A 25,656-nucleotide genomic window follows, 5' to 3' on the forward strand; every position below is an offset into this window, starting at 1 on the left:
TTACTTCCAGGAGTCTCGTATTAGGCACAGCTCTGTACACATGAGAGGCTCCCAGGGTTAGAAATGGCTCTGGAAAGCTTCCTTCTTTCCTTCCCTCTGCACCTGTTTATGACATCCTCCTTGAGTCCACAAGGGCTCCCAGCTGTGTATGAGGTCTCAGAGTGAATGTCCTACATTTCCTTCATCTTTAGTGAACAGACAGACGTACAGAGTTAATATTTACTGAGAGTCATTTCTTGCCAGCTTCATACAGGGTGCCCTACATAATCTGCTTTATTTACTTCCTGTAGTGTTTTTGTGAGTTGCAATCTTCATTTCCAGTTATCATGAGGAAATTCAGGAAGTTAGGGTAAAAGCCTAGGCCCTGGCTACCCAGCACCTAGGCTCACCCATAGAGACAAGTCTGCTGGGCATGGTGGCGCACGCGTTTAATGCCGGCACTTGGGAGGCAGAAATAGGAGGATAGCCATGAGTTCAAGGGTAACCTGAGAATGCAGAATACAGAGTAATTCCAGGTCAGCCTTAGCTAGACTGAGACCCTACCTCAACCCTCCCAAAAAAGTCATAGTGAAAAGCAGAGAAAGGGTGATCACACTAGGAAGAGGAAACAAACAAGTCTTGTGACCCCTTTCCTCCTCCAAATTCATCTTCTGAGTCCTGACCTGAGGTTTAGGTTTAAACAGTGGGTAAGAGGTGTGCATAACTAGGCAGTCCTGGTCAAAGTATGTTCCTTCCCATCACCAGCATATTATTGTCTTGGCTCCAATCTCTCCTGCAAAGTGGTCTGACAAGTTGTCAGAACTGTGTGAAGTCTCTTTCCAGATGACAGGTTCCTCCTCTGGCTAGCACCAGGGTTTCAGCCTTTTCCTTCTCCCAGCATGAAATTTCTGGAAAAACTTCAATTCCTTGAGGCTCATTATTTCTTTTTGATATTTAATGTGGTGTGTATACATGTATGGACCCAATGTGCTCACTGACAGTTGGGGGAGGTGTGTGGGGTGCTTGCCTGCAGTGACCAGAGATGTCTTTCAGGTGCCCTACTCCATCTCTTTTTCTGCCCTTTATTATTTTAAGCTGGAGTCTCCTACTGGAGGGCTAGAGAGATTGCTCAGTTGTTAAGGCACTTGCCTGAAAACCCTAAGGATCCAGGTTTAATTCCCAGCACATGTGTCTGGAGTTCTTTGAAGTCTTGACATGCTCATTCTCTCTCCTTCTCTCTCTCTCTCTCTCTCTCTCTCTCACACACACACACACACACACACATACACACTCATCTGCCTCTTTCTCATAAATAAAATATTTTTTTAAAAGCTTGCAAACTGGAGCAGTGGCTTAGTAGTTAAGCTGCTTGTCTTCAAAGCCAAAGGACCTAGGTTCTATTCCTCAGTACCCATGCAAAGCCAAATGTACAAGGTGGTTCATGCATTCGGAGTCATTTACAGTGGTTAGAAACCCTGTGGTGCCCTTTCTCAGATCTTCTTCTCTCATTAATAAATGAATATATAAAAAAAAAATTTAGAAAGATCTGGCTGTTGGAGAGCCTGGGCAGTTACCTGGTCTCTGGTTCCCTCTGTGGCACTGGGATTGATTATAGGCATGCATAGCCATGCCTACTGTGTAGTGGGATCTGGAGATTAGAACTCAGGCAGTTTCAAGCACCTTCATGCCCTCATGCTTGTCTAAGAAGCACACTTACACTGATCCATCTTTCCAGCCCAGGTTTATTTTTATAATAGCCTGATGGCTGAATGGAGGGGCATAAACATTTCTCTTTAGAATGCCTTTATTTCTGTCAAGACAGTTACAGTTATTGTGGGCTGTGAAGTCTTTTTTTTTTTTTTTTTTTTTTTTTCCATAAGCCATCCTGAACCTACTTCTACAGGTAGAAATAGATAGCAACTGATGTAAAAGTAGCTGGTGCCACATGGTGTGTTGTGTGGTTTATAAAAAGGACTAAAAAGACACTGTGATAGGCAGGCTAGGATAATGAGATGTACAAATGCATGGGAGCGATTCTCTAATGAGTGTACATTAATATCAGTGTGAGGGACTGACTAGTCAGGAGTTCCAGGAGGAGAGCCCATAGTGGACTGAAGTGGCCAAGTACTGCTTCAACAAAGAGACACATGTGGCCAGAGAAGGCTGTGAGCTCACCTGTTCTGCCCTTCTATCTACACTTGAGGGAAGGTGAGGCAGGTAGTGGCCACTGGGCTTCCAGCCTACAGTGATCATTTTTTGTGTCATAAAAGCCTGGCTTTAATGCCACATGACCATGCATTCAGATCCTCCCTTAAGTCAGCAAAACCAAATTGAGGGCAGTTCCCTTCTCATCAAGGGAGGAAGGCTGGCTGTAGCAGAGTTGATCTGAGGGTCCAAAGTAGTGGTGCATGTCCAGCTTCCTCTGGGTCCAGAAGAGTTACTTCCTGAGTACTCAACCATGTTGGGCCCTGTGTTTATTTGCTCATTTCTCAAAAGGTAGCTTTCTGCTAATGGTCTGAGTTAAATGAATCAATAGCATTGCCCTGCTAGATACTGTTTCCTACCTGTTTCTTGTGTCAGTGAAGGTCATGCAGAGCCTCCTGTTGGTGGAGGAGCAGAGAACGCCTGTCCCCTGGCATTTGGTTGTGCTGGTGTGGGTTTGGATGGCTCACCCTGCGAGGAGCATCATCAGATGAGGTAGCACAACACTGCCTTGCTCAGGAAACTGGTCTGGAAAGGAAAGTCCTGAGCTGTGGGTGAGGGAAAAAGATACTTGAGGGGATGTGTGGACCAGCGGCTCTATGAACACTGCGAAGGGAGGGCGCAGCTCGCTGGACATCCCGAGATATCTTGGGTAGAAGGTGCTTTCTGGCTGGTTCTAAGTAAACAGAGATACTGCTGTTGTCTGGGCTGACAGAAAACTGTCCAGGGAGGAGCTGGACAGATCTAGCACAGCTAGGCCCACGGAAGCTCTGGAGGACTAAAGCCAGGTGTTGTTCATTTTCCTGTGTTGGTACAAGATTCACTCTTCCTAAGCTCCAGAGACTCCAAGGCCCTTCTCTGAGCTGGAGATGAAATCTTGTCCAAGACTCCTTCTAGCATGTGAGGCTTCTGGCTGCTCTGTGAAAAAAGGAAGATGGCTTGGAGGGATGGTGGCCAGCGTGTGTGGCATGTGTGCTCCCTGCCATCATCTATGCTGTCCAGTCCACACATAATATGAATGGTGAGGAAGCCGTGGAGGGCTCCAGGAGCCCGAGGCTCCCATTCACAGCTGTCCTTTCTCTGCCCTTCCCAGGATGACTTCCTCCTGATCCATTATGACAAGGGGCCCTGCCGCAACAAGCTGGGCCACTCCCGGGCATCTGTGATCTGGCATAGGACGCAGGTAACAAGAAGCTCACCTGGAACTTTCATTTCAAAAAGAAAGAAAGAGTGTGGTTGTGCCCTTGTGAATGTGTGTGTGTGTGTACATGGACACCTGCTCTAGAAGACTCACCACCTGTTTGAGGGCTTTGTGATATAGAAAGACTGAGCTGGAAAGTAGTCTTGGGGGCTTCTCGCTGGGCTCAGCAATGCCTGTGGTGGTCTGAGCCTAGAGTCAAAGTGTGCACTGTGGTTAGCAAATGGTGTCTGTCAGACTTGTCATGTGCAAGTTATTCATAATCTTAATCATGATCTCTCTTCTGACTACATTACATTAATCCTGATGTGATCCTTGAAGAAGAGGGCCTAGTTAAGGAACCTAGTTGATAACAAGAACAGATGTTAGGGAAGGAATGAGAAAAATCCCCATGTCATAATATCTTGGGCATTTGTAAAGGACTCATGTGTGTTGATGATATTTCAAAAGTATTTATATTTTCAATAGCATTTATTGCCAACTGTGTGTCAGGCATAATTTTAGGAGTTGGTGACATAGTATAAGACAGACACACACTTCTGTGGAATGTGCTTTCTATTAGGTGATAGAATGTAGAGGTGATAACGACTCACCCCTAATACATATTTGCTGTGGAGTGGCGGACTGATGGGGAGGGGAGGAGTGTTTGTGGTGGTACTCCCTCTGAGATGAGTGGTGGTTTTGTTTGTGTACTGGGCAGGGAAAGAGGATGGGAACAGGTGAGGGGTTTGAACCGTGGAAAGAAGGTTCATATGGATAGAATAGGAGAGGCAGTGAGAAGTGGGATAGTCAGAGACAAAGACAGGGCCACAGCCCATGGGGATTTGCAGATGCTAAAAGACATAAATCTTATTCAGGCTGAATTAGGAAGTGGACAGGGTTATGTTGGATAGTGAAGTCTGCAAGACTTCCTGGTTGTTAGTGGAATAGGCTATAGTCACAGCTTTTCTGAGGAGCCCCCTGAGACCAGTATGTCATTCCACCTGGAGATGGATACCCATTCTCAGTACTATGGTCTGGAGCTAGGAGCAGGTTCCCCTGTATTCACACTTACACTGTTAGCTACATCAGAGGGAAGGGAGCCTGTGAATGTCTACAGCAAGGCCAATGTCATTTCCATATAGGACCACTTAGGAAAATGTCCTGAGCCTCACAGACCATGAGGTCTCCCTTGAAACTGTCATCTCCTGGTAGCATAAAAGCCTGGCTACAATCAGGGGGTGTGAGCTTAGCAAGTGTCTATACTACAGTTATGGAATCCAGTGTGGTAGAGATCACAAAATCCGAGCACATGTGACTAGGAGTGTGTCTTTCAAGGAGCCTCAGAGACAGCCTTGTTCAAAGCACTGTGCAGACTCTGGGCTCCTGGTCTTCCCAGTTATGGCTCCAGACAGGTGTTCAGGCACTCACTTCCCTGAGCTATCAGATATCCTAACCAAGCTGTAGAGCAAGAGCATGTCACAGACACATTAATGGCAGGGCCAAGTTCAAGGTTCCTGACTGTCAGAAGGTCCACCTTAATCAATGTGGGAGGGAAAGGGATGGACGTGCTCTGGGCTGACTGGGTCTTGGATCACACCTTTCCCTCATAGTACATTTTTGGGTCTAAGCTATGAAGTCAAGGTGGCCAAATATACCTCTAGTTATTCTGTGCACAAGCCTTGTCCCTGGCCTCATGAAGGCAGCCATCTCCCGTAAGTCATGCCCGCCAATAAGTCCTGTTTCTGGTTGTGACAAAACATAGGACATACACATATACATGCATGCGTGTGTGCTCATACATACACATACCAGATCAGACTGTGATCTCACATGGCCCAAGGCCACAGTTGTTAACCCCTGCTGAGAAGCCTGCCATCTCTATTGGCATCCCCCTACACACACACCTGGAGCTCAGCTTAGTGCATATCATCTAGTCGGGGTGAGTCCCTGTGACAAAGCAGCTCGCATGGCCTATCTCAGAGCAGCAGTGGTTCTCCATCAGCTCTGGAAGCCCCACGTCTGGAATCTAGCTGTCAACAGGAGCAGGCTGCCTCTGAAACCTGTGCTAGAACCAACCTCCTTCCTCCTCTAGACGTGGGGGTTTGCCAGTGCTATGGCACTGCTTGGCTTGCGAGGCGCCCTCGCCCCCTGCGTGCAGCTGTTCTCCCTGTGTGACTTCACATCTCTTCCTTTTATGTGCTGTGTCTGTGTTCACATCACCCTTGTGTCAGTACATGGGATTAAAGTCCATCCCCATAACTTCGTTGAAACTTGACTACATCTGTAAAGACCCAGTTTCCAAAAATCAAAGGTCACATTTTGCTGGACGGGGGAGGTAAGCTTTTTTCCTGGGCTTGTTTTCCCATTGGCTTTACATACTGGGGATCACTGGTAACAGTTAGAAACATATGTCTTCATATAGTCACATAGGAGCAGAGCAGGGCGAGAACTTGGAAATCCAGTGCCCACTATCAATTTACATGCAGAGAAATTGACTTTTGGTGAGAGAAGGTGGTTTGCCCAAGGATTTTAGATATGTACTATTGGGTAATAAATAAACTTCCCAGAATAAAGATTGGCTTTACACTCCCGCTTTCATGTGCTCTCAAATTAGTGGTGTGGACAGAGGGAGAAAAACAAACAATCCATTTCTACCCTCTGTGACATTGACTGGGCAGTGGTAAGGCTGCGGTAGAAATTCTCTGAAAGCTCTATCATTCACCATGAAGGTGGTGCTCACTCTTGGCTGCTGACACCCTCCCATGTCTCTTAATGAACCCTGAGCTTCCTCCCAATGTGATGCCAGGTTCCAAGTCAAGCATCCTGGGGGTAGGTGGTATGGAGAGAAGGCAGCGTGGCATTCACCCTTTTTGCGTTGCTTAGGCTGCCACATAGCACTACTTGCCCTCTTATTTACTAGAAATGAGCCAGTCCCTTGAGGTCCTTAACAACAGTGAGTTCTTGGTCACAGACACTTAGTAAAGGAAGCTTTTGAATGGCACACACAAAAGCCATCTTACCTACTCATACCCTTCACTTTTGTCATAGGATAAGGCCAGCCACTGTCTGCAGGCTGAAACCTGATTTACCCCAAAAGCTGTACAGGGATGGACAGTCCTCCAAGCTGCTGACCAGGGCTGATACCCCCACTCATCCCCAAACAGTGGAGGATATACGGGGTATGCATGGCTTTTTTTGTTGTTCAAGTACTATCAAGTACCTTTACTGAAGTGTCTATATGAGGGAGCTCTCAGTTCTAAGAATGTCACCTACAAGTACTACAGGGTCTTCATGAGGACTTTTACTTCTCTGTTTGGTGCCCAGCATCCCAGAGGTGTGCAAGCCATACAGAGAGTACACAGGATGTCTATTAATTCCTCTTGGATTTCAGATAGATCATGAGCTGGGCATGGTGGCACATGCCTTTTATCCCAGCACTCGGGAAGCAGAGGTAGGAGGATCACCATGAGTTCGAGGCCACCCTGAGACTACATAGTGAATTCCAGTTCAGCCTGAGCTAGAGTGAAACCCTACCTCAAAACAAACAAACAAACAAACAAAAGATAGATCATGAGTACTTGAAATGTCCATAAAAAAGAGAGAGCATCCAAAAACACAGGGAATGTGGTCACAGAAGTGAGGTCGGTGTGAAGGGTTAAGCAGCAGTGGTGGAAGACAGACATGTGGCTGTGGCCCTAGTTGTCCGGGGCAGGCTTCACTCCAGGTAGCTGTACATTTACAAACAAGTATGTATTTTCACTTTTACAACCCAACACAAGACACAAGATAAAATACTTATGACTCTGAGTTCTCTTGATTATGGTTTGTTTTGGAATTGAAGCTTTGCATAGTGGCTTCTCTAAAAAGAACTCATTGCATGACAGCTTCCTGGTCCTGGATCCAACTGTGCCTCTCCTGTGTTCTATTGGGATAAGCTTTCTGCCTAGCTTTATTCTCCACAGAATGTTAATGATCCCAGGAGACAGCTTCACTTTCTGTAACCACAGAGCCTTTTAGGGAGAGAAATGGGTTGTATGATCTCTTGTCATTGTCTTCATGACATTTTTATTGAGTGTCTACAGAGCACCCAGCACTAACAAGGAAACTCAGGAATCTTTATCCCCCTGATGGTGGTTCTCAAGCTATATCTTTCCTTCTCATGTTTGGTGGCTCAAGGCTAATGTCCTCATGCCCACCTCTCTGTCATTGGCCTTGCTTCTTCTTGACTCCCTTTTACTCTGCACTTTCCAGTCATACCCAACTCTGCAAAGCCACTTCTACCCTTATACTGCCCACTCAGGCCTTATGTCGTACCTGACAAAGTGGAGTGTCCCCTCCATCACCCAGGAAGGTGCCCACCACTCCTGTCAAGCCCATCACTCTCACTCCTGTCCTCTGGGCTCTGCATCTTGCCTCTTGGAGGCCAACTTGCTTCACTCAGTGTAACCTTGAGGTTGGATCTCATTCCTGGAACAGAGGGACACTTCAGGAGTAATGGTTGGATGAAGGAGCAGCTGAGCCTTCAGCTTTTGCCTTTACATGGGCAGGGCAGGGCCGGGCCAGGGAGGTGGTGTCCCCCACTGCTCCATGCTGTGGCCCTTCTGGATCTACTCCTAGTATGGTGATGGAGGTGGGAGTCCTGAGTCTGTGGGCTTCCATCTCAGAGGAAGACTGAGCAGCTGAATGTGGTTCAGAGGTGACATTACCTGTTCGATTTCAAGGGGAGGCAATCTCCAAAGGAGGACAGTGGAATTGGATCTGAAGCAGTTGTGAAGAGAAGCAGAACAGCAGTGACCAACACAGTGTGATGCATGCAGTAGCCAGCGGCTGGAGAGACACCTGGCCTCTTCAGACTCCTTTTCCCTCTGAAAAATATGTCCAGCAAAAACATGGCTTCTTCTGTCAAAGCTTGCTTTAACTGGTTCTTACCTGTCACCTTGAATCCACCTCCTTGCTGCATTGATGACTTTCCCCTCCCCCGTAGACAATAGCACAGATTAAGCCAGGGCTTTTGAATTTGAATTGACAGCACTCAAATGTAAACATAGGCAAGACCTTGTTATTCTAGCACATTCCTACATGTGACCTATCTACTCTCTGCTTAAACATTTTCTATTTTTTGTTTGTTTGTTGGTTTTTTAGAGAGACTGAGACAGAAAAATGGTTCACCAGGGCCACAGCCACTATAATCAAACTCCAGATGTTTCTGCCACCTAGTGGGCATGTGAGACCTTGCACTTGCCTCACCTTTGTGTGACTGGCTAACATGGGATCTGAAGAGTCAAACATGGATCTTTAGACTTTGCTGGCAAGTGCCTTAACTGCTAAGCCATCTCTTCAGCCTTCTATTCTGTTTCTTTTGTTTAATAACTGACATCCTATTAGTGGCCTACCAACTCCTTGAGCAGGCCAGGTGCCCTGTCTCTTGGCGTAGATGGGACTATGGCTGTGAACTTTCCACCAGAGTTGGGGTTTTTACACTGCCAGAAATGCATCTGGCTGCAACTCAGAGCCTTGCCCACCTCAGACCTCTATGAAGTAAAAATATATCTTAGTCCAGTTCTTGAGGTGGTGGCCCTTAGTATACAATATGTCAGTTTTGTGGGTCTCTGCTTCTTAACTCTTCCTGACTTTGATGTGACATTTATTCACACTGTTTTAGCTGGTAGAGGTGCCAAACCTTTGGGCATTGTGACATGACAGAATGTCATCTACAAATATGTAAGGCTGTATTGCATAGCATCCTGGGATGCTGTGTATGCCTTTGGTATATTTGGAGGATTTTGCATGGAGATTATTGCAGCTTGCTTTTTATTAGTTTTATCTGAGTGTAAAGTTATGCACCAAATATCTTTTATCACCCCCTTGTCGAGTGGACCTCTCTAAGACAACATGCTATAGACAAAAGTTATGTCTTTGTCTTTATCTTTGTTGTGTCCAGGTTTTGTGCAGTTTGTCTTGTCATAAATAATACATACTTGTTTTATTCTATACAACAGGGTGTTTCACTGGAACAAACAGTGCATGACAACAGGATGTCTGGGATGTCTGTGGTGCTAGGCATGCAACCATGCCTGTGCCATTGGTTATTGTGAGGTTCTCATAAGAGAATCCTAGTACATCATGGCTGTGCCTGAGCATCTGCCCCTGCACATTCAGCTTAAATCCCACTGCCTGTTGGGCCAAGTTCACCTGCTATGCTCTGGCTCCATCCCAGAAACAAGCTGACTTACTGAATGCAAACTCCTTCTTTTGATCAGAGTAAACCTCATTTAGGATGTCAGCATCTGCCAGGGAAATCTTCTCGGCCTGGCCTTTTCTGAGCAATGAAGAGCAGCTTATCTCCAGGTTCAGTTTGGCCAAAGGCAGAAGTCATTTTAGGCCACTGAGGACAGCCACCCAGGTTCAAACCATAGCCTCTTGTGTGGGGGTCTGCACAAGGTTGTCTGTCTGGCCAGGCTGGAGGACAAGAGTTTCTGCAGAGCTGCTCCGACCTGGAGGACTCACAGGAGCTGTTGGAAGGTGATGAGGTGGTTACTAGAATGCCAGGTTTTGATGCAGAAGCAGTATTGGACTTCTAGAATGGCATATTGGTCCTACGATTTTGCATCAATAAAATGAGACAATTGTAGAAAATTATTATACAGGGACCCAGTGGAACCTGTTTCTGTGAGTGGAAGGTGTGCTTTATTCACGTTATTGTAGTTTTGGTCTTGACTTAGTGTTCCCAAGCCTACTGATGGTGTTTGGCCGATCTGGGATAATCATTTACCACATGCTTGTTTTATTCAACAGGTTCATCCTGGGTTGTCTATTATGAGGAAGGCCTGGGCAGTGGGGGCTTGAAACAATCACGAAGAGTGAGTTAGGTTCTAATACGGCATCAGCTTAAGAAGCCAGACAGAGGCTTAGGAGATTCTCAGCAGGTATAGTGTTCACCATACAAGCATGAAAGCCTGACTTTAGACCCCAGGACCCCACAGAATGCTGAGCATGGTGGTGTGCCCCTGAGGAGGTAAAGACAGTTGAGCTGAACTGGTGAGTTCTGAGTTCAGCAAAGTTTCCTGTCTCAAACAAGTTGTAGAGCAATTCGGGAAGATGATGATACCTGCCAGCTTTCACATGTATGCACACATATGTGTACCTATACATATGAATGTGTGTGCACACGTGGATGCACACCACACACACACATGACAAAAGAACTCAGAAGGGTTGGCTGTCCTGTAGATCTTGGCATTTGCCAATGCTGAAGTGACTGTTATGGAGTGACCTTTGCAAGAGCCTGTAGGGTGAGAAGCTGACTGAGATGGTGTCTTCTAGTGAGCATTGACTGCAGAGGATGTGTGGCTCCTTCAAGACTGAAAGTCCTCTCTCAACCAGGATTCCTTTGGGTTCTCAGGTATCAATGTAAGTGTGAATTTAATGTAGCATAAGGCAGTTTGCACTGTGTGATTCTACCACCCATGTTATGTATGTTTAGCAAATGAACCACCAGCAGCTGGGCACAAAGATGAGCTCAGCATCAGCACCATCCCATTTATGAATTCAGTGCACCATCCTCTATTATTCAGCCTTATTTGTAAATGTGAGTATATGCATAAAATGTGTGTGTGTGTTTGGCTGGTTTTCAGGAAAGGTAGCCTTTTTTCCCCATGTTCATTGCCTTGGCATAGTGACTTGTTTTTAAGTTGATAGTGGCCCTTACAGAACTTTTGACTGGTGTGTTTATTCTATAATTGAGGAAACAGACCCAAGAAATATAGTTATAACCAGCAACACATGTCCAAGGCACTTGTGTACTTATTGCCGTGAGCAGTAGATGGCTATTGAACACTGACTTTGGTTTTCAGTTGGTGTGTGCACCATGCCTACGAGGGATGCAGCTGCTGGGCATGGCTGCTGGGCATGGCTGGTTCGTCCAAAACAAGGCCATGCCCCTGTGAATAGCCCCCACTGCCTAGTGCACATGGCAACAGTTCCTACATGTGAGGCTTATACCTTTCAACATTTACCCATAACTATGAATAAATGTGTTTTAAAAATAAAAATATATTGGGTGGTTAAGATACTTGCATGCAAAGCTTAATGACCCAAATTTGATTTGCAAGTACCCACATAAAGACAGATGCACCAAGTGGCACATGCATCTGGAATTTGTTTGCAATGGCTGGAAGCCCAGATGTGCCTATTCTGTCTGTCTCTCATCTCTCCATCTCTCTCTGTGCTTGCAAATAAATATGTAAAATATAAAAGCAAGGGACTGGGGAGATGGGCCAGTGGATTAAATGTTTGCCACTCAAATCTGGTTACCAAGTTCAGATCCCAGAACCCATGTAAAAGCCAAAAGCTATGGCAGGTGTGATCTCAGCACACTGATAGTGAGATGGGAGACAGAGATAGAAGAATTTCCAGGAAGCTTGCAGATCACCCACCCTGGTGAACACATCAGTGAACCAATGGGTGTGTGAGGCTCTTCCTCAGACATGGTCAGTAGCCAGTATTGGGTTTAAACTGCAGAATGACAAGCGAGGACGTCTCTGTCACCCCAGTGTTCAGAGTGTCTTGTCCTCAGCCTCCTTGTATAGTAGCTGTCTGTGAGTCTCTGTCATCTCAGCCATGTAACAAATTTAGACCTTCTACCACTTGGGTGCCCTTTGTACCTGAAACAGAACCCAGATTCTGTCAGGTGAGCTATTAGCCATTGATGGAATCTTGGATCTCCAACAGGCAGTCTTCTCCTGGAGAGTCAATGTCTCGGGCACCTTGTATGTGCATGACCTAGCACAGTGGCTTAGAATGGCTGCACAGGGTGAAGTCATTAAGTCATTGGATGCATAAATGGTTGGATGAAGGAAAAGGAAGGAAAGTGGCAGGGGGGGATGTAGAAAGAATGAGATACTGGCAAATGATTGGACAGTAAGAGGATGGATGGATGGGTTGGGTAGATGATTATTAGAAGAAGAGATGGATGGATGGATGGATGGATGGATGGATGCATGCATGCATGCATGAGTGGGTGGATGGATAGGTGGGTTTTCAGTGACTCCATGGGCAGGAGCATGTGAAGGTGGTTCAATGAGTGGACAGAGGCGTTGCTGAATGAATGGTATGGTGGGAGCATGCTTGCTTGGGTGGATGATAGTGTGATTTAACGTTCACCTGTGGAACCATAGAGCAGTCCTCTTAACCTCTCCACTGGTTTCCTTCTGCCAGGTCGTGGGCATTTTTGCTGGATTTGGGCTCCTGCTCTTGGTGGCCTCCCCTTTCCTGCTCCTGGCCACTCCATTTGTCCTGTGCTGCAAGTGCAAGTGCGGTAAAGGTGACGATGACCCATTGCCTACCTAGAAGATGGCCATCGAGAAGGTGGTGTGATGCTGGACCAGATGCCTCAGGACGTGTGACTTCCCTGTCCCCCAGGCCCCCTTACTCAATATGTTTCTTGCCTTATGTGCCCCATTGAGCTTCACAGTGTTAGGCTGGATGCTCTGATTTCAGGGATAATGTCAGCTTGTTGTGGAGGCCCCAGGAGTGGTCACCTGGGTGTGGGACAGGCAAGGCAGAAGTAGGTGGGATACATCCCACAGATCCTGTATCTGCAGGCCTGGCCAATGGTGGTGTAAATGGTACCCCAGGCTGTAAACTAAGAACGTCTGGTGAGGACTTAAGAGACCCCCTCTCAGACAAAATGATGTTCATCAGTCTCCTCCTTGGCTTCAAGATGACACCATGTTGCAGAAAGTCTTCTAAGGATTATGTCTCTTTTCAGACAGAACCTGATTATCCAACTTGACTGAAGCAATCCATTTATGACAACTGTTTATTCCTAAAGGCATTTAGTAAAATCTTTTTTAGAAGGCATGGGGTTTTTTTTGTTGTTATTTTTTAAAATCTTTTTGGTCAACTGAGTAGTGAAAATCAACAAGGTGCGTATAAACCATCCTATGCCTTTTTTTGAAATGTGCATTTTAAGAAGTTATGGTTTAGTGACTTTTGGCTCGACCACTTTTCAGGAGATGTAGAAAGCCTTATACACACTCAGTGTTGTTCTTGAAACTTGCAGTACTCGCTCTTTGAATGCTGTAAGCTGTGTACTGTTACCCACGGAGGTCCTCTTTAGCACTTCCTTGAAAACAGTGGCATGGTAGAAGAGTATCTCCAGTAGACTTGCCTCGCTTTCTCTTCTCTGGTGATTCTACTCAGCTCACAGGGCTTCTTTCTATGTCCCTTCTCTCCTAGGTAGCAGCAAATTGCTTTGAGTGTTTTTAAACCACATGTTTTATTCAGACATAGTTGTATTCTAAATGACTCGGGGTCAGCTACCTACCCACTTTAAGTTAGACACTAAGAAGAAATTTCATCATTGATCCTTGGAAGCAGGGTATCCTGCCAGACTCTCTCTTGAGGTTTGGGTTGGAGCTTTCTGATTTTTTACATTAAGTGCTTTAGTTAATTTGAACACTAGTTTGCTTCATACAGCCCCAAACACTGTAGTTGACCAGTTTGCCCTTGCTTGGGGGGGGGGGGTCTTCCATTTTATGTAGTTATTTTGATGTGGAGATTTTATCACTTGATCTTCCTTAGGACTATATGGGACTGTTTCCATGGCAACATACTGCATAGAACAATATGAAGATAACAGTTTACTCCAGTTACAACAGTTAACTCTGAAAAATGTAGACAGTGTTTTCTTTAAAGAGAATTGACTTTCAAAGCCAAATGTGCATGCCAGGGGCAAAAAACAAGTGTAGATTTATTACAGAGGGATTTCTTAAGGTGTATTAACCATTCTATAAAGAAGTAAGACAAAATCCTTTCTTCTCAGCCATTGGTTCACCACATGAACTTCTTTCTAATGAGGATATCTTGTAGGTTGACTACACATTTGTGGGTCAGTATCACATCCTAGCAGACATTCCCTATTCACAAATCTCTTTAGAATTCTTTTTTCTTGACAAAGAACAGCTGAGGAAAAACAGAATCCCTGTTTCTCTTCACCTCTGGTATTGCTTTTCTTTTCTTTTTTTTTTTTTTTTAAGTGAAATCAGTCTACAAATATTTATTGAATTTTATTATGTGCGTATATCTATACCAGGCTTTGAAAGGCACATCACAGCCTTGTATAGCCAAAAAAAGAAAGAATTTAAAAATATAACCAGACAGAGGCCAACATTCAAAACCCAACTCTGCTTTTCTTTATGATACTAAAGCTATGTAGGAGTTGAGTCCGTCAACATCATGTTCCAACAGTCATCCTCATCATCACAGTTTAAACATTCAGTAATTCTATATGAGCTTGTCTAAGCCCACCCTTCTGAGCAAAGGCTTGAGTAGCCTTGAGTCTCTGTGGTAGAAGACATTAGGAATCATGGCCTAGCTTTTCTGGAGAGCGGGACAATCCCTACGTGAGTTGCTGACTGGGACTGGAGATCTCATCCTGCTCTCTGTAGGTGGGTATGTCTGGCTACCACCCTTTAAAATGCCTGTCAGTGGCAACAGCAGGACTGTGCCCTGTTCCCAGTAGCACATGTGGCAGAACTTTAAGATGCCACAGTTCTTCCCTCTTCCAACAGCTGTCATGGCAATCTGTCCAGTGGTGCCCACCCTTGGAGAGCACTTGGGCAGCTGTATCCCCACACTGGAGCTCAAGGTCTATTATCCTGAGTTGGGTGGACTGTCCTTGTGTCTGGGAGTAGACGTGGGACCATCATACGCCTCTGGAACCCCACCCGTGCTCATGGCTTCCCTGCAGCAGGCTTCTCAAGCATATGGCTTAACTAAGGCAGGTGCCATAGTAACGCTGGGATCAGCTAAGAGCAGTGAGTGTATGCCTACCTGCTCTTAGCTTTTGTGTCAAGCACCCTACATTGGCTCAGTTTGATGTAGTCATAAAATTGTCTATTCCCTACAGAAACACCAGCAAGATCACACTGAGGTATACGAACTTGCATTTCCCCAGCTTGGGGGCGCCTTTTTTGTAGAGAGTGCCATACCAATTGATTGTAGGGGTTTTACTTTAACCATGCTTTATACAAAAGCAGAACAGGGAAGATTTCTCTGAGTAGAGTACTTTGGTCTTGCTGTCCCTGCCCAGTAAAATGGGGTTTCTACGTTTAGTAGAAAGACTCATTCTTATTGCTCAGCAAGGTTCATCTAAACTAAGTGGCATTATCTGAGACAGATGTTTTCTATCTGATGCCTGGAAGCACAGGATGTTCATTCATTCATTCAGAGGGCTTTCAATCCTGGGCCCTTAGTGACAGACCACACTGGCAGGGGGTGGCCACGGAGACATCCACTAGAGACTGGCTGATCTTTAGGTTGTCTGAGGTCACTGGGCAGCTGTGTCATGGATTTGTGTGGCCCAGTTGGTGGGGCTTCATATCCTCACCCAGGGACAGAAATCACTGTAGATGATTATGGCAGAGAGGGTGTTCACACCTGACAGGAGCAAAGCCTTGGGTTGCATAGTTCCCTCTAACTCTATTCCCCTCCTCACTGCAGAACCAGCACTCTCCAGCTCTGGCATTCTTCTTGAAAGGGACAAATTATCTTTTTGGCATAGTACTTCATACAACATAAGTGAGGCCCTGGCCAATTCCTGATAGAACATAAAGCCCACAGGGAGGATTGTCAGGATAAAATGACTTAAAGATGAATGTATCTTTTTCACTGACATTACAAAAGGTAAAGTTATTTCAGAAATTAATAAAAATGTCCCCTTGGTAGTCTTTAAAAATAGGAGATTGGAAAGAACCAGGGTGGGCTTTTTGTATATTCCCCAGATTCCACTTATCAATAAATATACCTGTGTACATATATGTAAATCACAGTGAAATTATCAAGGGAAAAACATTCTGCATGTATAAAGCTTCATGATGGTCTCCTTAAAAAATACCAAAGCTTGTTTATTCCTTATGATAAACCCAATCCTTTACAAAAATAAACAAAATGAAGAGATTATGACTGGCCATTGCCCAAAAAAGTTGGAGTAAAGGGAGTGACATTCAACATCACTGCTAATGCTGCTTGCTGGGAGAGCATGCTCGTTTGGTATTTAAATCCCATGGTCTCCAGTCCTTCTGATTTATGTAATCCCGTCTTCCATGATTCCAGGACCCTTCAGCTAGGGGAGCTGTGTGTGCCACGTGCCTGACCTCTCTTCTGTTCTTTGCCCACTTTGCCATGAGTGTATTTTAATCATGTAAAATATGCATGGATGAGTCATGCACATGTACATTCTGTATCTGACAAGTGGTGGTAAAACAAAAACAAAACACATTTGGTTTGTGTTTTTGAAACATCAGTACATTTTGTGCCACTAACACTGTGATGTATAAAGAGCTGTCTGAATGCCTTTACATGTTGTGTTTTGTACTTCAGAATCATATGGAAAGGTTTGATTTGTAATTTCAATACGTATTTTAAATGTATCTTATGTAGTTTGTCTCCCCTTTCAAAGGGATTTCTTTTAAAATATATTTTGGCTGGAATACAGGTGACTTTTGTAAATCCTGCTTGGCTCTGTCTTGGTATTTTGTAGCTTCTTAGTTGGCTACTGGTCTGGAGACTATAAATATGAGGGGTGTGGAAGTGGGAGGGATAGAGGAAGGGGCAGAAAGGGAAGTGGCTGTGCCATCAAGAACACAGAGTCTATCTTCGGAGATAGGCTCATTAGTGCTACGTTTAACATGACAAAATGCCCAACAGAAGCAACTTGAGATGAGGCTTGGCTTTGGCTCTTGGTTTGAGATGGTGCAGTCCATCACGGTGAAGCAGACATGGCAGAATTCATAGCAGGGGCTGCGTGGCAAGGAACTCCTCACCTCAGCCAGTGAGCAAGCACAGCTTTCTCCTGTCCACGGCAGGATCCATTGCTTTTCTTTCTCATTGCTGTGACCAAATGCTTGTCAAAGCAACTTAAGCGGGGAGGAGATTGCTTTGGCTTAGTTTGAGGGTCCAGTCCATCATAGCATGGTATCAGGAGTGGGAAGCAGCTGGTCACATGGTGTCCACAGTTAAGACATGGAGAGGGTTGAATGTTGCTGTTCAGTGCAACAGTTTGCTTTACTCATTTTACAAGAATTCAGTAAGTCCACGTGATGTGTCCAGCAAGAACATGGTGACAAACATAAGACATTCATATTTACAATGTTAATTTCCTACTCCTGGATAAAACTAACTACACAATCCAACTGTTAGAAGGTTTTAACATATCATCCACTTTTTTTTTTTAATTATTTTATTTTATTTATTTGAGAGCGACAGACACAGAGAGAAAGACAGGTAGAGGGAGAGAGAGAGAATGGGCGCGCCAGGGCTTCCGGCCTCTGCAAACGAACTCCAGATGCGTGCGCCCCCTTGTGCATCTGGCTAACGTGGGACCTGGGGAACCGAGCCTCGAACTGGGGTCCTTAGGCTTCACAGGCAAGCGCTTAACCGCTACGCCATCTCTCCAGCCCATCATCCACTTTTTCATTTCAAGCCCTTGACAAATGTTGCAGTAGGTAGTGAAATTCCAAGTAGAAAAGAAGGATCATTGCTGAATACTTCATGCACAGTGATACAGGTACCATGTTCACATATATCTTGAATGAATTATCTATCAATAAGAACAACTAAGATAAAGTATGTATGTGTGTGTGTGTGTGTGTGTGTGTGTGTGTGTGTGTGTGTGTATATATATATATATATATATATATAGTATATTTATACATACATGTGTGTGTATGTATATATATATTCAAACACTTGCCAGACAAGTGAATAACTGCTTTTGTAGATTGCTAATTGACATTCCATAAAGAGATTTTATACCATTTTCCATATTTTATTTGTCATTTTATCATAGATCCTTAGAGCAGTCCTTTGAAATATTTTTTATCCTCATTTTCAAGTGAGAAAACGAGTGCCATCAGGCTGATTCCCCTGCAAGTCACCCACCTGAGTAGAAATCCAGCTCTCAAGGTCCATGGTGGAGGTGGCTGTACTCTGCCAGGCTACCTGCCTCCTGTTCAGTGCAGGCTTCTTCCTTCAATACAGACCCAAAGGAGTTTTAGAAAGGGAAAAGCAAGCTGTATGCTGGCAAGAGCAGTGATTACAGTCACGTCCTATTGCTGGGTGGCTGAGAAATGTGTAACTCTGTCTCCAGGTATATCCATCTAAGGATTTAGGTTCTCCCCTGAGTGATTTCTGTCTATTAGTTTTCAGAACATCCTTTCATTAGGCTTCATATGTGGTCACTTTAAGGGTCAGGTGTTGCCCACAGCCCAAGACCTTCCAGAAAGCAAGAACAGTCCTGTTTCCAGGGAACTCACTTGGATAATGGTCTCTGATCCTAGCTAATGCTCTCCTGACTGTTCCACAGTGATGGCAACAGCTGGTGGCAAGGTGAAGTTAGAACCCAAGTCTACCTGGCTGAACCAGTAATTTTCCCATTACTGTTTCCCTGATCCTTCTTGGCTCATTCACCCTTGTTGACTATGGAGACATCCTTCAGTAATGGTATAAGTGGCTAGCTTTCTATCTCTGGAATAGTATCTCATTTGAAGAGGGAAAAGAGTCACTATTTTTGAACCAGCTGAAGGAATAAGAATGATGGTGCAGGGAATCTTGAGGAAGAAGGGGCTACTCAGCATGTAGACCATTGAGTGCTCAAACACCGTGGGCCAAACACTACCCTCACACCAAAATGGTCACACAGAATTCGGGTGTTGGGACCAGTATAAGGCTGCAGATGGTATCCACGGCAGGACTGATCCAGCTCTTCTAGGACTAGCTGAATACTGCCTGAAGAAGGAACTCATTCTCAACCACCCTGAAGACAGTGGTCTTGTCACAGATGTTCATATATAAGGAAATGGAAGACTCAGAGTCACTACGTCTTACCCAGGAAAAAGTGACTGACAGACCATAGAGTTGCTACCCAATCCTGTAGCTCATAAATATGAGCAGAACAAGTTTCCCAGGGCAGTTGAAATCAAGGGTAGTTAACAGTGCCCAGAGAGGCCTCCTTCAGAATGGGAGCTGGAGAAGCTGGAGTACAGATAGCCTTGCTGGGTGCAGAGGGATTGACTGACCACCATGAGCACCTTTCCTGCTTTTCTATGGTAGCAAAGCAATGCCGTGGAAAGGATCACCTTGGAAGTGGATAGTCCCTACATCGTGAAGGAAAGTAAAAGTGAATGCAAATGAAACTGGAGACAACAGAAGCAATTGTTGGCAAAATATTAAGCTCATTGAAGAGATTGCTTTTAACCTCAAGGCCACATTTTAATGTAAGGTGATGCAAAAATACTGTTGTACGGGATGCTGCTGGCTCCGCAGTAGACACTTCTTTGCCAAGTTCTGTGACAAGTTAGACAACAATGAGGTGCAGAGATTGCTAGCCCTATGCTTGTGGAGTTCAAGGTCTACTGCCACTTACTGAGGAGATGATCTCATTCCTGTATGAGAAACATAGGAGACCCCTTGGGACTAAAGGAGTGAGTGAAGATGGGCCAGAATGGCTTCAAGAGCAAGGTAAAGGTGTGTTGAGGGCAGAGTACTGGCTCAGGTGGGCTGTGGAGAGAAGAGATAAGAAACAGCTGTGAAAAGCCCTTCTCAGAAGAACTTACCTGTGCCTGAGCATGGTCAATGTTGCTTGAGTGACTAATAACAAATTGCTCTTGGGACTGAAGAGCTGGCTCAGTGGATAAAATGTTTGCTGTGCAAAGTGAGGCCTTCATTTTAGATCTTCAGAACCCACATAAACAGCCAGATGCTTTCACACACGCATCTGTAATTCCAGTGAATGTAAATTAAGAAGGGAGGTAGAGGGCTGGAGAGATGGCTTAGTGGTTTTAAGGTGCTTGCCTGTGAAGCCTAAGGACCCATGTTCAACTCTTTAGATCTCACGATAGCAAGATACCCAAGGTGACAAGGTCACACATGCACACAAAGTAGCACATGCATCTAGAGTTTGAATTCAGTGGCTGGAGGCCCTGGCATACCAATTCTCTCTCTGTCTCCCTCTCTGTCTCTCTTTCTCTCTCTCTTGCTCTTGCTCTCTGGCATAAAAAATAGACCAGTCTGTTGGGTTTGTAAAAAAACAGGTGGTGGGGGGAGGTGGAGACAGGAGCATCCTTTGGAAATTTGTTGACCAGCTAATCTGTCAATTGCAGCAGAACTTCAAACGAGGTGGAAGGCAGTGGCTGAGGGCTGAGATTGCCTTGTGACCTCCACACATGGCTATGGCCCATGTGCACCTGCCTTTATACACATGAATGTGCATACACAGAGAAAAGCTCACTTGTAAAGTTTAAGTCCAGGTATCAGATGAAATTGATGAGTTATGCTTGACCAGTGCGAAGAGCACCAGGTAAGGAATGACTGGTCAAGCAACCAGTTCCTGTCTCAGGAGGACGAACCTCTGGTGGGTTGGCTTGACAACACCACCCAGCACACAAGATTCTCAGTTATGACTCAGTTGGAGTCCACAGAGGTAGAAAGGACAAAAACCAACTATGCTCAGCTACTTGAAAACTTTTCAGTGACAAGGAAATGAGGTTACAGTTAAAATCTGTTTCTCTATTGTGCAGAGCTCTGAATACATTGTTAGTGCACAATGATGGTAAGTAATAATTTGATGTTTTTATTAACAACAAAGGAGCAATCATATGGTAATGAAGTAATGAAATCTTGTGGATGAGACTAAGCTGGAAGTTATTACCCATGTCAATTAAGATGCAGACAATGAAAAGGGACCAAAAAGAAAATGGGAAAGTTACAACATAGCAAGTTTGTTTTGCAAATTACCCCTAATGCACCTGCGGGAAGTGCACATAAGGCAGCCCTGGAGGCAAGAAGGCAGACTTCAAGGGAAGACAGCCCCCAGATGGGGATTGCGATGGCCCAGACCAGCATGATGGTGCAGACTGTACTTATCAAACAGGATGTCACCTTTATTCCCGGTAAAGGTGCATTCAGCACCAAGCTGTCTGATTTGGGTTATGCTTTGGAAGTCAGACGTGACTGAACTTTTTCAGGTCTGGAACCACAACCTCTTTATTATTATTTTCATTAATTAGTTAATGTGTGTATGCATGTTTGATGTGTGAGAGAGTATGTATATTGCCTTCCACAGAATGTGTGAGACTAAACTGGGAATGAGGACAGTGGACAATCTTGGGATGTTGGTCCCCTTCTTTCACATTAAGACCATGTTTCCCTCTCTCTCTCTCTCTCTCTCTCTCTCTCTCTCTCTCTCTCTCGCTCGCTCGCTCGCTCGCTCTCTCTCTCTCTCTCTCTCTCTCTCCCCCCCCCTCTCTCTCTCTCGCTTCCATTGATAGAACCAGAATGTCTCCATATTTGGACTCTGGTTGATCCATTTCAGTGGATCTCTTTCCCAAAGAGTGAAGCAGACCATCCATCCCAATTATCACTTCCCTGAAGTGGCCCAGGCCCCAAGACAAAGTGAACTGCCCTGCAACCAAAGAATTCCAAGGACCTCCACTGTCCCATAAGTATCCCGTAGTCTGTAAGGGAAGTGGCTTTCTGACCTCCTGGTCAGAGCTCTTCTCAGACTTTCCCCAAATAAAGCCTGTCTCAACCGTTGAGCCAGGTCTCCTCTCATTTCTTTCCCACTTTTTCAAACATATGGTGCTGAACCCGGGACAGGAACTCATAGCCAAGACACTCTTTCAATCCAGGGAGCCATGCTCAGTGACTTGCTCTTGTTCTGTACCCTGTCTCTTCCCTTCCCTTCCCTTCCCTTCCCTTCCCTTCCCTTCCCTTCCCTTCCCTTCCCTTCCCTTCCCTTCCCTTCCCTTCCCTTCCCTTCCCTTCCCTTCCCTTCCCTTCCCTTCCCTTCCCTTCCCTTCCCTTCCTTTCCCTTCCCTTCCCTTCCTTTCCCTTCCCCTCCCTTCCTTTCCCCTCCCCTTCCTTTCCCTCCCTTCCCCTCCCCTCTCCTCCCTTCCCCTCCCTTCCCTTCCCTTTTCCTTCTCCCCTCTTCTTGGCTCCAGCCCTAGAGAGGCTAGTTGCAGTATCCACTTGATCATCCAACACCTGACCATCTTTAGCCCAATGAGGTAGTGAGTCAGCCTCCTGTCTTCCTAAGGTACCTGTGTGAGAGAGATTTGGCTCCCTTGTCTTGTCCCTGGTAGATTACCCTGGGGACTTCCAGTTGAAGCTATTCCTCAGGGATGCCTGCTTTTCTTCTGAACCCCCTGTCCTCCAGGAGAAGGTTTCTGGCCTCAGGCATCAGGTCAGGAATGCCTGATCCTCAGACAGACTTTCCCAAATTTACAAAACTCCAGTGGCCTTTCTGCTGAACTGTCTCCTGGCCAATCTTAAGTCTTAGGTTCAAGAAGCTCTATGTTTTGGTCCTTGATTGTGAAACCCATGTTTAGAATTGTTCAAGATATTTCAAATATTGCTTCATTACTAGTTTTTTATTCTGCCTACCTTACCTATGCCATAGCCTCATATTTCCAGAAATTTCAATTAATTCTCTATCCAACTTAACAATTCCTGCTTCCTTACTTTTACGGAAAGCACTCCATTTATCCTTTCCTAGAGCTTGTTACTATTTTTATGTATAACCTGTAAATGTCATGTGACATACATGAAAATTCATATATAGATATATAATGACCAGACCATAATGGTTAACAGATTTAATATGATGTAACAGTTCCTTTGTAAACTGTGATAAATCTCTCTCTTAATGAGCTGCCTCACAGATTTAATATGTAGCAGTTTCTTTTGTAAACTCTGATAAATCTCTCTTTCTCTCTTCTAATCAGCTGTCTCTTTGCCTATTCAGCCTCATCTGGATAGAACAATAGACTTCCAGGTCCACAAAGTACAAAATGAAGTTTGGGAAATGTGGAACTAAAAACTTGAGGTTCCTAAAAGCCATGCCTGTATTACTAGAACTTCAACAGTCAACTGAAGCAATTGTGGAGAATTAAATGTTACCAGTCCAGAGCCAAAATCATTTTGGGCTTATAAGTAGGCTTTTTAACTATCCAGCTTATTATCTTTTCCTTTATATGACTTGGCATCTCTGTGACCAGCTGAGATACCTGCTGCTCTGGGTTTTAGTTCTTATGGACATAAGCTAGACCTATACATGAAACCTTGTTTCCTCTGAGGTATAAAACTCATTCTTTGGTGTGGCAGCACTCCCTTACATTTACTGTTTTTCTACATGAGTCAATCTTCTATTTGCCTATTTATACAGTTTGTCTCGGCAGCTCCAGTTCAAAATGGTTTCAGAAATGTCTTTTACTGCTTGGGATTCTGAGGCTGCCTCCCAGTATTTATTTATTTTTTTTTTACTTCCAGAGCTAGCTCCATGCTGTGCTACAGTCCAGCTGAGCAGTACATCCACCTTGACCCCCATATCCAGAACCATGTGAGGGAACCAGCTCCCAATAACATCCCTAACCTCGATTTTCTACATGATGACAGAGTTGGGAATATTAGAACCAGGATGTCCCCATTTTGACTGTGATTACTGTTTCATTGTGTTTCCCAAGAGGGACCCAGACTGCCCATCCCAATTATCAATTTCCTGGAATGGCACAAAAAACCTAATTATCATTTCCCTGAAGTGACCCATGCCCTGAGGCAAGGTGGATCACCCTGCAACCAAAGAATTCCAGTGACCTTCACTGTCCCATAACTGTCCCCTAGTCTGTAGGGGAAGTGGCTTCTGATGGTCAGAGCCCTTCTCAGGCTTTCCCCAAATAAAGCCTATCTCAGCTGTTGAGCCAGGTCTCCTCTCTTGTTTCATTTCCCACCTTTTTTTCTGATAGTGATGAAGGCCAGACTAGCTGGAGGGTGAGTTTTTGGATTCTCCTGCCTGCCTCCCCTTGCTCTAGGCTCACTGGGGTTTCATGTCCATTCATCCCAGCATAACCAGCATTAGTAGTCAGGCTTGTGTAGCAAGCCATCCTCATCAGCCTCAACCTCTTCAATTTCTTGTGGATGTGTCTTCATCCTCCTGGCCTGTCATTCTTCTCCTTCTCTTGTCATTTCTGGTATGCCCTCTTTACCTGTGGTGTTCTTTGGGTAAAAATCATTGAAGACCTCCAGTCATTTGCATGACTGAACCTATTACCAGTATGATCCTCCATTTTCTAACCCAACCCACTCATAGAGGTTTTCCTCTAAAGAGACCCTCAAATCCATTCACTTTCTCTAAAATTGTTACCTGAAGCTCTAAGAAGAGGGCCTCACTGCTAGCAACAGGGGACCACATGGAGTAGGATGCCGTCTGCCTCCCCAGAAGAGGACAGAACAGGTTGCAGATTCCAGTGTGGAGGCCATGTCTCTGGAGCACACGCTTATGTCTTCTGTGTGCTGGCTGTACCCTTGTCCTACAAATACAGAATGGGGTTTATTCTCATCTTAGAAATGGGGTTTATTCTCATTTTAGAAATCTTGCTCTTCAGACTGGGGCTTGGTTCACATGGAAAGTCCCCTAGAGAGTTCTCCTCAGGTCTTCTTATCTCTCACCTGCCCACTTACATTTTAGAAGGTTTGAACATGTGCTGAAAGGGAGTGTCTACTTTAAGTTTATGACAATGAAGGGTGACTCATTTACTGAACACTGTCCTCTCTCTCCAGAATGCTCACGGTGGAACAGTGAAACAGGATGACTCCTGCAGGGGAGTCCCACACCACCACAGGCCACTTGCCCAGAAAACAAGGCAAAGTGGGAAGCTGTTTTCTCCTTCTAGCATATATTGTATCTGAAGTCTCTTCTCATGTGTAGCATTAAGTATCTGTTGAAAGTGACTTCTGTGAAATTCTTCCACGTGCATTTAAATTTATTCAACATACTTTTTTATTCTTAAAGAAATTGCAACCCCCCCCCCACAATTGAGCTGTTTTGAAACCACTGGAAAAACCTTTCCTTTGACTCTGCTTTTTAAAAATTTTTTTGTTTTTATTTTTATTAATTTGAGAGCAACAGACAGAGAGAGAAAGAGACACAGAGAGAGAATGGGTGCCCCAGGGCCTCCAGCCACTGCAAACGGACTCCAGACACATGTGCCCCCTTGTGCATCTGGCTAACGTGGGCCCTGGGGAATCGAGCCTCCAACTGGGGTCCTTAGGCTTCACAGGCAAGCACTTAATCGCTAAGCCATCTCTCCAGCCCCCTTTTTTGTTGTTTTTATTTATTTGAGAGCAACGGACACAGAGAGAGTCTTAGCTTCTTTAATATATTATCACATGGTTGGAAGACATATCTGTACACAGGGATCTAGGATGTACTAAAGATCATATGGGGATTTAGCCTGGAA

General features: G+C 45.0%; 1 protein-coding gene across 5 annotated transcripts in view; it reads left to right on the forward strand.

Moving 5' to 3' along the window:
- The window catches only part of Rnf144a (ring finger protein 144A), a 140,273-nt gene extending 123,397 nt beyond the window's left edge, over positions 1–16,876 (forward strand). For all 5 annotated transcript variants that reach the window (XM_045143013.1, XM_045143012.1, XM_045143011.1 and 2 more), the window contains 2 exons: positions 3,275–3,364; positions 12,578–16,876. In XM_045143013.1, coding sequence (XP_044998948.1) covers positions 3,275–3,364; positions 12,578–12,709 — 222 coding nt within the window. In that variant the 3' untranslated portion in view covers positions 12,710–16,876. The remainder of the gene's footprint in view (positions 1–3,274; positions 3,365–12,577) is intronic.
- The last annotated feature ends 8,780 nt before the right edge of the window (positions 16,877–25,656 follow it).

Source organism: Jaculus jaculus, chromosome 2, assembly GCF_020740685.1.
Source record: "Jaculus jaculus isolate mJacJac1 chromosome 2, mJacJac1.mat.Y.cur, whole genome shotgun sequence".
Taxonomy (NCBI): domain Eukaryota; kingdom Metazoa; phylum Chordata; class Mammalia; order Rodentia; family Dipodidae; genus Jaculus; species Jaculus jaculus.